The sequence below is a fragment of the Heloderma suspectum genome, chromosome 3, assembly GCF_057233095.1.
Source record: "Heloderma suspectum isolate Gila_16-S chromosome 3, 16-S_ref, whole genome shotgun sequence".
Taxonomy (NCBI): domain Eukaryota; kingdom Metazoa; phylum Chordata; class Lepidosauria; order Squamata; family Helodermatidae; genus Heloderma; species Heloderma suspectum.
Window position 1 is genome coordinate 267,870,074 of NC_139460.1, and position 12,717 is coordinate 267,882,790.

Consider the following 12,717-nt stretch of genomic DNA (forward strand, 5'->3'; position numbering starts at 1 on the left):
GATACCACAAACTATACATGTCTACTTGGAAGTAAGCCCCACTGTGTCCAATGGGACTTACTCCCAGGTATAGGAATGTATAGGATTGCAGCATTCGTCCTCTGTTCTGTTAGGAGCATGGTCTGAAGATCCTTCTGGCTCACCATGGGGCAGATGAGGCTACTGCGGTTGTGCACGGTCCCCCACGTGGCAATGCCAATGGTGACGATCTCGCCTTTACAGCTGCTGCTCAGGCTGAAGTCTCGTACTGCTTCCCCAACCTGCTTCATCACACCAGCATGAGAACCGCCGGTGATGATCCAGGCACCTGTGGAACAAAGAGCCTGACTGGATGTGGCCAGCTGCTTCATTTCTCCTGTTTTTTCTCCGGACCAGGGAGAGATACTTGATTTAATTTTTCAACAAAGGATATTGCAAGCTTTGAGTGCAGGTTGAGGTTTTGTGTGCCCCTGCTGAGAAGTCCTTCTAGTGCAGAGGGAGGCAATCTGCAACCTGCATGCGACTCTCCATGCGATCTGTGAGACCCAGCGGGCACTGCTCACTTTTCCTCATAGCCCAAGTGATCAGCTAGGCTGCAGGGAAAAGCCTCCCCCTCCCTCAGCAATCCTGATGCAGTCGGAATTGCTGGGGCACGGGAAGAAGCTTTAGCCTCCCCCTCCCACAGCAGCCATCTTGTGTGTGTGTGTGTGTGTGTGTGTGTGTGGGCATGCATGCACAGATGTGTGCACACGAGCAGACCCCAACCCACCACCCGGCAACGCATGTTGCCCTCAGAGATGAAAAGGTTGCCCACCCTTGTTTGACTGGCTCTAATTTTAGCTTTCTGTTTCCACTGTGATTGCTTATCGCATTTTGGATTGGAATGATTGTATTTAGATTGCCTTGGGGGCCCATCTGGATTGAAAGGTGGGGTAACAAAAAATGAGATAAATAAATAAGATAAATAATACAGGAACAAGCCCTTTCCCATTAGCTTCAGACCAAGAAGCTGCCATACCTGTTGTCTGTGCCACCTTGACAAGCCCCCTCCGGAATATGTTCTTGAGTCTCAGCTTCATGTTGAAGTTTTTAGCTCCTCCAGTCACAGATATTAAGAGGTTGGGTATATCAAGACCCCAGTGCTGCGTCATCAGCTGATAAATGACTCTTGGGGGGGTGTTAGAGGAGACACGTACATACTGCAACAAGGGAACAAATCCCAGAAGGAACAGATGAGAGGATCGTTCCCTGATGGAACTAATTACCTGGGGAGGTGGTGGGCTCTCCCACACTGGAGGCGTTCAAGACGAGGCTGGACAGCCATCTGTCAGGGATGCTCTGACTTGGATTCCTGCATTGAGCAGGGGGTTGGACTCGATGGCCTTGTAGGCCCCTTCCAACCCTACTGTTCTATGAGTCTATGATACTTGACACTATGCAAAAATGGATAGGATCATAAGCAGTGGAGGCTGGTGGCTCCAATGTCAGAGGGGCAGTGAATATGGTCCGGGTTTCGATCAGAATCAGTCAGATCTCTAAATGAGCTATTCAAAGTGCTGAGCCCTATCCCCAAAATGGGTTTGGCACCTTGGATAGCTCCTTTGGAGTAGTTCTGACTGAAACCCAGACCGGATTCACTGCCCCACCAACATCGGGGCCACCAGCCTCCACTGATGGTAATTGCTGCAAGCTCCCTGCCACTTCCTGCTGTGCTCAAGTGCCTTATGCGCTTTGTGAATCAGGGACATAGATGCTCCAAGACAGAGGGCTCCTGGCGCTACCAGTCAAAAGGCATTGTGCAGCTATTCCATCTTCCCTTCCTTGATGGATCTTCCGTGTTAAGAAAAAAGGCAGACGTAGTGGGAAAACATGGGAGGGTTACAAATGAAAGACGACTGGTCATGTGAACCCCTCATGTGCCCACCCACCCACCCCTCACTGAAATTTCGTGAATGAGGTGGGCCAATTGCACTATAAAAGTATCATCTGGAAGTGCCATATTCCCAAAGCTCATAAGGCTGTCTTCCCTAATTGGGCACCCTCCAAATCTGCTGGACTACAACTCCCATCAGCCCCAGCCAGCAGGCAGTGTCTAATGACGATGGAAGTTGTAGTCCAGCACATATGGAGGGCGCCAGGTTGGCAAAGACTGTCATAAGGCATCTGAATGCAATAGGACATAATGGAAACGGTGGGTTGTCAGCCATGTTTGTTTCAGGGTGGCTTGTCGTGACATCCGAACCTGGCACAGTGGTTTGTTAACCACGTGCCAGCCACCCTGAGAACCCATAGCTTGTTGCTGGGTTGTTTGGGGTGGCTTGTTTTCTGAGTGGCTTGCCATGGCATGCAAACCTGGCATAATGGCTTGCGTGTGGCTTGTGCCGAAATGCTAGAGAGTCACTTGGCAAGCACGGCAGAAAACCCAACTGCTCCACTTGCAGCCTCACGATCTCACTGGCTGTATGTCAGGCTGGCAACACCCGCACGCTCAATTCCCATTCACAATCGCTGCTCACTCTGCACAAATCGGAGAACTGCACAAATCGAGCAGTGATCGATTTGGGCAAATGTCACAATTTCCCCACATTTGTGCAAATTTCCTAATTTGCAAATTGTGAAAATTCAGATGGGGGGGGATTTCCTCTGTTTTCCTCCTGCCCCCCACACTTTGGGAGGGATTTGTGCACTTTCACATTATCTAATGCACATTTGTGTGTATGTGCATTAACTAATGTAAATTAGTTAATGTGAATGTGTGCAAATCCAGACTGGAAAAAAAAGGCAAAAAAGTGCAACAATCCCCCCACCCCCTATCTGCATTTTCATGCTTTAGCCTATGCGAAGGCGGGATCTCTGGGGTTTTGGTCCCCAGTGTTATTTTCACCCGACTAAATTTGCATAAAATTCCTGAAAGTAAAACAACACAAACACAAAAACATGCCTGACAATCAGGGTGGCTTATCGTGATGTACGAACTCGCCCAGTGTAAAGGGAATCTTCTGTGACTCCCTTGCAGAAGTCTGTTCCAAACTTCACAGGGCTCTTCTTCACTCAGATACAACTATTTTCTACCTTTCTACTTCCCAATCCCAGCGGGCTGTTCTAAATGTGGACAGGATGTAATATTCTAAATGCTGATAAAGTACACAGAACATTGGTGGCTTGCAGCTGTTCAAAGACAGGAACAGAACAGATTTTGGCCAGTAAATCAGCAGATTAGGCAGCAGCCCGATGAGAACTGAGTGTGTTCAGTGGCCACAGCTATGAGCCCACTAGGTGGCCTTGGGCAAGTCATTGTCTCTCTGCCTCAACCTGCATCTGTAAAATGGAAACAATACTAGTCTACTTTGCAGGGTTGTTGCAATATTTACCGAGATAATTTACATAAAGCACTTTGAGAATGTATTGTCTATTCTATGTCCTTCATTGAGGCTGCAATCCTGCACACACTTACTCAGGAGTAAGTCCTACTGAATTGGATGGGAATTTGAGTACATGTGCACAGAACTGGGTTGTAAGCTATGTACAAGAAATAGGTCAATATAACTGAACCACATGTTTGTGGGCTTTTAAATATTACAGCAATACCATGGGATGAACCCACCAAATAGAGTGACGCTAGTGTTACATTGAAAGGGTAATCAGTAAGCTAGTTCTCAGAGAATCCCAGAGTGCTACTACAAAATCTTTTGATGCCATGAAACAGGAATGAGGATACCTTTAATTTTGCCCTTGCAGCCTGAATGTCTAATCAAAGAGCTTCACTGACAGGGTTTTGTTTGTTTTTACTCTCCTGCCCTTATAACAAGGGTGGAGAACCTGTGGCCCTCCATATGCTGCTGGACTGCAATTCCCATCGTCCCTGACCATTGACCATGCTGGCTAGGGCTGATGGGAGTTGGTCCAACAACATAAGGAAGGCTGCCAGTTCCCCACCCCTGCCTTCAAAGCTATTCAAACAATGCTCGTTTTTTAACTTCTCAGGTTTACTAGAAAACTCTGGGGCTGACACAACTCTCTACTATGGTTAATGCTGGCCACTCATGTTGACATAGTCGATTCCAGTCCTGTGTATGGTACAGAGTCATGGGTAGGGATGGCGGAGAATTTCTCCCCGAATCTTCGGGGGGCCGAGCGCCAACGCATTCGGCCCCCCGAAATCGGTGGTGAAATTCTCCCCCGCCCCGGGACTTACCTTTGGTGAATGTCCCTCCCGGCGGCGGTTCGGCAGCGGCCGGTCTCCTGACCAGCTGCCGCCGCCGCCATTGCAAAAAAAAAAAACAACTAAAGTAAAAAAAAACAAACACCCGTGCATAGGCTACGTAACGATTTACGTAGCCTATCACGGCTAGATTTCCAAAGTCAGCCGTGATAGGCTACGTAAATCGTCATGTAGCCTATCACGGGTGACTTTGAAAAAAAAAAGCGCGTACGCAAATGGCAGTGGCCCATGGGCGCCGCCATTTGCGTTCCTTATTTTGGCACGTCTAGTCTACGTAAAGATTTACGTAGACTACGGTGAAAATAAGGGCAACGCAAATAGCGTGCCCTTATTTTCGCCGTAGTCTACGTAAATCTTTATGTAGACTAGACGTGCCAAAATAAGGAACGCAAATGGCGGTGCCCATGGGCCACCGCCACTTGCGTACGTGCTTTTTTTTTTTTTCAAAGTCACCCGTGATAGGCTACGTGACGATTTACGTAGCCTATCACGGCTGACTTTGGAAATCTAGCCGTGATAGGCTACGTAAATCGTCACGTAGCCTATCACGGAGTCTTTTTTTTTTTTTAACTTTTTGTTTTGCGGCCGGGGAGACGGGGCGCTTCTCCTCAGCCTGAATTTCGGCCGGGCGAGGCGGGAAGCCTCCCCCGCTTCGCCTGAACTTCGGGGGGAAAAGCGAAGCGCCTCCCCCCCACCGCGAAGCCAAGCTGCGAAAAGGTAAGTGACTTTCGTACATCCCTAGTCATGGGCTCACTCACCTTCCCCAACTTCTGCCCCAAGCCTGCGAAGTTGATGTCCCCAAAAGCATCTGTTGGCACTTCCTGGACGTGTCTTCTGGGGTCCCATTCTTTCCCCTGGAACACGGCAGGTTTTATGGCCTCCTCTAAATGCTGTTCCCTGAGATAGCCACATTTGCACACCACCTTCCTGTAAGAAAACAGCACCAGAATCTCAGAAACATCTTGCAAGTCCTACCAAGGTAGCATGCGGTATCCACAGGCAAATGGGAGACCAGCTAAGTGGCATATTCTGTACCGAAATAAGTCACATTACACCCACACCCATCATGAAAAGCCTATTAACTGGCCTTGCTAGGGTTGTCAAATTTCTTACAGGACAAGGCTTCTGAGCCTTTAATTATTGTGCAAAAGAGTGAATTCCAGTACAGTCATCTTCTCTCGTCATCACAGCACTCCAATGGGACACACTGCACTTGCTGGCATTCTCTGTTCGTCATAGGCAACAGTAAATTCGGAGATTAGGTGGTGGAGCATCTTGGACTCCAGTTCTCACAAATCCATAGCTCACGTTACTATGCTTTCATTTTCAAAATTAAAGGGTCTGATGGCACCTTAAATACTAACACATGTAGTGAGGCAGGCACTTTCATCAGATGCTTCTGTCCTACAAGGTAAGTTGCCTATAGATGACTACTGAGCACTTGAAAAATCTTGTTCATGCCAGATTGCTGCTCACCTTTGCCACTAGGCACAGTATTGACCTCGTGGCAAGCAGCTACAATGGAAACATCGCTCTTTTGAGTGTTTCCCAACACATGCTAATACCTGGATTCTGTCCACGCTGTCAGAGGCATATGATCAGCTGACCACAGACTAGGGGGGATCATCCCTAGGATTTTCAAATGATTTGGCCACAACTAACACCACCCAAGTGATGTGAATAGGCCCAGAAGAGTTAGCAGGATAAATCTCCCATCCTCCAAAAGCAGTACAAGCCAAGTTCATTGTTGCATGAGAAGCTCCAATTGTCTTTGTTGTAATGGATTGGTTCCTAGCACAAAGGTAAAACCTGCTTTGGCTGAGATGTACATTGGACTTTTCTCTGGGGTTTTCTACCTCTGTAACAGCGTTCATACGTGACACACACGAACAGCAGTGCAGTGGTACACTCCGAAGTGCAGGGGCTCATCAGGACAGTCCCCACAGCCACGCCCCCCAGGTGAGTGCAGAAATGCTGGTAGCTGTGTTGATCTACATCAACAAACCGCTTCTAGCAGTCTTCCTCTACACCAGGAGCAGATCTTTTGGAAAGTTAATGGGAGTGTTCGGGTGAAGTCACTGTGGCTTCTCCCCCCGCCCCTGCACATATGGCACGCATGACAGCGATTTGAATAATTACCGGCGATGTAGTCTGGGTTGCCATGTCGTCTGAACCCGGTGAGGTGTGTGCTGGGAGTGGCTTCTTACCCATGCCACAACCCCTACTACAAGCCATAGGCTGTGGCGTGGGTAAGAAGCCACCCTCCGCTACGCACGGTGCCAGGTTCAGATGACACGACAACCCATGCTGCATCGCGGGTAATTATGCAATTCGTGGTTGCATGCGCCACACACATGGAGTGGGGGAAGAAGCCGCAATGGCTTCTTTTACCCAGTGATTGTCTGAACCCAGTCAATAGGTTTTAATTGCCCATTCAAGACCAAGCCACCCCAAAATACTTTGCATTACAACAGGGAACAATACATTGGTGCTGGGAAGATACATTTTCCCCTAGCTACTGTGAGGATTGCAGCTAAACTCAGAGGGAACAGGAAAGTCTGATGAGTGTGCGTGCGTGCGGCAAATAACACCAGCATCCCTGCTAACAAAAAAGTGCTGGCGCTCCATCCATGCGAGCCCTGGCTCCATTATACCACTGCACACGAAACATGAGAGCAGTTCAAGCACACTCAAGCGTCATGTACACAAGCATTTTACGGTGAAGGTCAGAGCAATTTGCACAATATAGATAGACCTCTTACTGAATCTGAAGATAAGAACCAGCATCTTGAATCGGGCAGGCTCTTATATTGCACCTCTGGCATACTTGCCGTAAGATAACCACCATTGTCACCCTACTGCCCGTGGAACTTGCATGAGCACTGCTGCCTTAGGGGGTGTCCTATTTCACCCGTGCTGCTGAATGAGCTCACCACCACTTTTGGACACCCAGTGAAAAGTGAAAAGCAAACAGACAATATCAATAGGAGTAGCTCCCTTACCCAGAATCTGACATCTGGGAACTTTCGACAAAATAAACACATTCTTTTTTCCGAATGTTTTCAGGGATCCATGAGCTGAGATTTTCCTGCAGGGGGTGGGCACAGGGAACAGAACAGTAACAATAGCAGAAGCAAGATGAAATATAACCCTGTCCTAATTGTGTACATTTGCATCATTTGTATATGTCACAACATTCAGTTTTTCATGGTGGTGCGTTTTGATTTTTTAAGGGAGACAGTACAAGCTCTGCTGTTAACTGCAACCCAAAGAAAATATATCTTCTCTATCCTTTAAGGTGGGGCTATTTTTTTTTCCTTCAACCTGTTCTCTTGGTTTGTTTGTTTATTTATTTAATTTATTTACAGTATTGGTATACCATTCCACATCCAAAGACCTTGGAGCAGTGAACAGCAGACAGGATAACGAATAAAACACCATGTTAAAATAATCTAAAATTGTTTAAAAAGAGACAGAGTTCTGATAAAACCAAGTTTGATAAACTATGGCTGGTCACTTGAGGAAGGCTTCCTGAAATAACAGTGTCTTCAGGAGGTGCTGAAAGCAACACAACGTTGGCGCCTGCCTGACCTCCAAAGGCAGGGAATTCCATAGGAAGGGGGCTACTACACTGAAGGCTCTTCTCCTGGTGGACTCCAGTTGGGCCATGGGGAAACACCAGGAACATCCCATTTTCCATCCTATGATAGAATACTCCTCCCACCACAAAGAACCAACGTCTGGCTCTGTCTTCTTTTTCTTGAACTTGCCTTTTCATTGGTGCCAGGACTGAAGTGAGCCCTCCGCTTGCTCTTACTGAAGGCACTATTACTTCGTCTGAGGTTGGGAACCATGTCGAGATCATAATAGCTCTTAGGATACACGGGATAGCTGTCTCCTTCATCAGGGCAGACCTTATTCAGCTCCGTAGAGAGCGTCCCGATTCGCCGGCCTGGCCCAGCCATGGCGATGTCTCTTAGGATAATCACCAAAGCTGTTCAAATGTAATTGGAAGAGGAGTCTTGGAAACCATCATACCAAAGATAGTGGGATACAACGGGAGCACACTACCTGTATTTCAGAAACACCAAAAGGGATTTGCTGGTTGAAGCACTTCTACAGAAGCCTTGTCTTTAAACCTGAGCATTTTGATGGATTTGCAATGTTCAGAAAATACCATAACTCAGATATATTTGGCTCTAAAGCTGGCTTACTTCAGGTATTCAAGGTACATAAAATTTTTTGAGTAGTAATATTCTGAAAAAGTCCTTTTCCTCAAGACCAAAAGGACTTAATTGAGTGCATTGCATTCCCCAGCACATTAAATAGTATTTTCCCCCTCAGAATGCCACAGCAATAGTGGAATGGGGTCACTCATTCTTCAGGAAAGCCAAGTACCATTTTCAGGGCTGCCTTTGAATTCAGTGGGACTGCTCACCCACTTAAAATTGCACTCTGTACTTACTGTAGGCAGTGCCTCTCTGCACACAACCCTGACCTATGCTTAGCTCATTTACACTGCAATCCTGTGCATTTCTACTCAAATGCAAGCCCCACTGAGCTCAATGGAACTTAATCCCAGGAAGGTGTGTATAGGATTGTATCCTTAGTTGTGAAGAATTTTAGAAACTTCAGACTGAAAAGTACAAAAAAAGGCAAAATATTATTTATTCATATACCCACCTTAATGGATCATATCACTATCAGTCATCATTGATATCAAATATGCACATTTTCTGGTTAGTACACTGTATCTTAAATTTTTTTTTTAATTAGTAATTCAATTATCTCCCTAATTTTAAAAACAACAACTTCCTATGGTAATGTCCAAGGGCTTTTCTAAATAAGGCTTTTAACCCGACATTTTACCACTGCTTCTGCTTCCAGATTCTTTGTGGGATTAACACTGTATATCTGCACATGGGTTTTTTTTCCAGGGGTTTCCTTCTCTGCCTTTCTGTATGTTCTGCTGCATAACTTTTAATGGCATGGTGGTATAGCGGAATTATGCAACTAGACTAGCATTTCATTCTGCCATTCCCCCAAATGCTGGACTTTCCCCGGTCAACCCGCTCCTCCCCCCATGAAAATGCTTGGAAAGAACAGGAGAGGCTCTGGAAGATGACAATGTCATTTAAAGCACCCACAAACTACCATGAGCAAGTAATGGCAAGTGTACAATAAAAGTCTCATCTAGAAAAGCCCCAAGACAACAGTGATATCCCACCAGGCGTGATCAATGCCATCCAGAGGAGTTACATGAAGATGGCATTACGACACTGGAAATGTTTCTGGCAGGGGAAAGGTGGAGAAATTATTGGGAATGCAGATATTATTGGCATTGCTCTCATCAGCTGATATTCGACCATTAATAAGAAGTATCAGTTTCTGTAGGAATACTGGAATGATTTTTTTTTTAATGTATGGGCCAAGCAACCTCTTTTTACATGTTACCTATAAAAGGGCCTCCCAAAAGTGGAGAAGGGGGAGCTAGTGAGCTTCTGTCCCACCCCCACAACCAATAATATTCCATATATTGTCACTCACATTCTCAGCAACTAACACATCAGCATCCCCAGTACCATTCAAATAGCTCACTTGCCAACAGAAATGTTAGGCAACTTTGACAGGTTACCCCAAAGCAATGAGAATATTGACTCAGGCCATGAGTCCATCTACCTGCTCTGACTGGTGGTGGCTCTCCAAGATGTCGGGTAGAGGTCTTTCACAGTCCTGCTACCTGACGTCCTTTCAGCTGGCTATCCTGGGGATTAAACTTGTGACCTGATGCATGTAAGGCATGTACTCTACCACAGAACTACAGCCCCTCCCCTGTACATTACATTACCACATCAATATCCACCAGCAGTCAAACAAAATGATGCCCACTATTCCTATTATTTGCACAGCACTTCTAATGTGCAAACTGCTTTGTAACTGTATGTTTCTCAACTACACAACAGCTCTGTTATTTGAGCTTTGCAGATAGGCAAATGAGGCTTATAGACAGCAGCTTGACCAAGGCTACCCAGTTAATATAGCGAATTATAACATTTGTATAGCTAGGTATGAAACTGGGCTTCAGAATATATGGTTGCCTTTACCCAACAGGATCATCCAATAGTCGACAAAATGAGATGGAACTCTCAGAAGATGCCAAATGGCCTGAGATCACAAATCCCATTTGCTCTCTAAGAGCTGTTGCACTCTGAACATTGAGGAGATATGAATTTGGACTGCAATCCAGGAAAAGTTAGGCATGCTAAATCCTAGTGGTGCATAAGTGCACAGCTACGTACCAACATTTCCACTGATTTCAATTTTACTTTCTCTAGATGCACCCTTAGATAAATTCTGCAGGAATGAGTCTAAAGATAAACAGTGCTGTCCAGCGGGGAGAACCCTTTGTATATCACTATCATATCATTCCACTTTAACATTTAATTAACAGTCTCAACAGGCCATTAAGCACTAATCCGAGCATACGCCAGTAGACTTTTTTTTTACATAAAAGAAAAGCTGCAGCTACCTGCTCCAGACAATTCCAAAACATTAGAACCATAATAACTCCTAGGAATTAAAACAGAGGCCCTCCCAAAGCAAGACTAAAAATCTGTCCCAAATGGAACTTTAAGAAACCCCCACCATAGCTAATAAACAAACAAATAAAGGCACATGGGCTTGGCTAACTAGATGCCAGAAACATGAAGTTGGTACCCAAACATAGGAAGATGCTTTAAGTCAGACCATTATCCCATCAAGCTCAGTGTTGCCTACACTGACTGGCAACACCTCTCCAGGGTTTCTGAGAGGAGTCTTTCCCAGACCTATCAGATACCATGGACTGAATTTAGGATCTTTTGCATGCAAAGCACATGCTCTACCACCAAAAGATTTCTTCATTGCCCTTTGCAACCGAGTGGCTTCCTAAAAACTTGATGCTAGCTGTAAGAGGTCAAAAATATTTTTCTAGCTCTGAATATTTCACAGACGGGCTCCCTGTGATCACTCTGCATCTGCAAAGGCTCTTTACAGACATAGGCTGCAATCCAATGCACACACTTACTTACGAGTAAGTACTATAGAATTAAGTGGGCCTTACTTCCGAGTAACCATACATTGTCTCAGGTTGCACAGCTTGAAAGAAGAAAACCCATAGTGCCAATTAGTCCACAGTGCACGCACATAAACACACAGTTAATATCTCTACGCACATAAGCACCCAGTTCCATGTTCATAGCACAAAGCAATTTCTGACTGCTTAAAATGCACAAGGATTTCTCCTGACCTTGCAGCGCAGCGCATTTCAGGGCAATTACTAAGCAGTTCTGCCCATCTCTGGGTGTGCAGAGCACCGGTTACTCTCCACATCGGCAGAGAATTTGCAAATTCCCAGCTTTTGCAGCTTCAGGGTCCCATCTTAAAGGTTCGTAGCAGTTGCAATGGGAAAGCCATACAGACCTGCAGCATCATCCTCATCCCACACCTTCTACCCATGTGCTCCCTGCCAGTCAGGCATGAGGGAGACGTACCTCTTGTCTGGGGCGGGGAGCAGGTCACTTTAAGGCTGAAGGAGCCAGGAAAGAATCCACGGAAGCCTCTCTGAAGTGACTGCAGTTAAGAGAAGGAGACAGTCCAGGGGCTGGCCGCTTGCCAGCAAATCACACTGCAGAAGCCGTGCCGCCCCCCGACGCTTGCTCAGGAGCTCGGGAAAGACGGAAGGACAAAATCAAGGGTTTGCTGCGTGACGAAGCGACTCGCGCGTCTGTCTCCAACTGCGGAGAAAGCAGCCTAGTCCTGCGGAAGGAGGAGCTTCTTTGCTTGAGCGCAACGAATAATGGGGCAACATTCAAATGGCTTTTCCCCCCTTCAGAGTTGCTCAAATGTAGCTACCTGCAGAGTCGATATAAACAAATCACGCGGCCCAACTATTTGAGAAGATGCACGGAACCTGATTGGCTTGTTGCTGCAATATACTCCGTGCTGAATCATGGGATGTACGTGGGTGAACCGGCCCAAAGGTACTGAAAAGGAGTGGATTCAGAAAGGAACCCTCTAGAATGCCACTGGCCACCTCTAGCGGTTAATGTTTGTCTTTGGAGCGCAATTTCCAAGATAATTGAGTACCCATGTTATCCCCACCACCACTCCATGTCCCAGACAGTGATGCTGCTAGGGTGAGGTCCAGAGCCCTGCGGCCCAGAGGCATCTCGAATGACCACCCAGAGAGTAGCAGCTGATTAGGGCCTCAGCAAACTACATTTTATCCCTGTAGTCATGATGGTGCTATGATTTAAGTTAGTTTAAAACGCTAAACTGCACATGCTCAGAGAGAGAGATCAGGATAGGCAAATGGTTTTGTTGTTTTTCTAACACACCAGGAATGTAGAAGCAGTTTTAAAGCATGGAATGGCAGTTGGAGGGGAGGGTGAGAAATGTTCGTTGTGTGCCTCACAATTGAAATAATACCAATGGCCTTCTAAAGCACCACACACACAAGACCATTATGTCCAGGG

The 12,717-nt window shown here is 46.3% G+C and overlaps 1 protein-coding gene across 2 annotated transcripts in view; it reads right to left on the reverse strand.

Annotated features, from left to right (window-relative positions):
• Positions 1 to 11,968, reverse strand: part of TRPM2 (transient receptor potential cation channel subfamily M member 2) — a 49,055-nt gene extending 37,087 nt beyond the window's left edge. Inside the window, exons 1-6 of one of the 2 annotated variants that reach the window (XM_084846897.1) lie at positions 11,734 to 11,968; positions 7,972 to 8,272; positions 7,204 to 7,289; positions 4,960 to 5,128; positions 998 to 1,178; positions 144 to 307 (exon numbers count right to left, since the gene is read on the reverse strand). In XM_084846897.1, coding sequence (XP_084703023.1) covers positions 144 to 307; positions 998 to 1,178; positions 4,960 to 5,128; positions 7,204 to 7,289; positions 7,972 to 8,166 — 795 coding nt within the window. In that variant the 5' untranslated portion in view covers positions 8,167 to 8,272; positions 11,734 to 11,968. Of the gene's footprint in view, positions 1 to 143; positions 308 to 997; positions 1,179 to 4,959; positions 5,129 to 7,203; positions 7,290 to 7,971; positions 8,273 to 11,489; positions 11,699 to 11,733 lie in introns of those variants that run through there. The other variant, XM_084846898.1, reaches the window with a different exon arrangement.
• Positions 11,969 to 12,717: the final 749 nt, after the last annotated feature.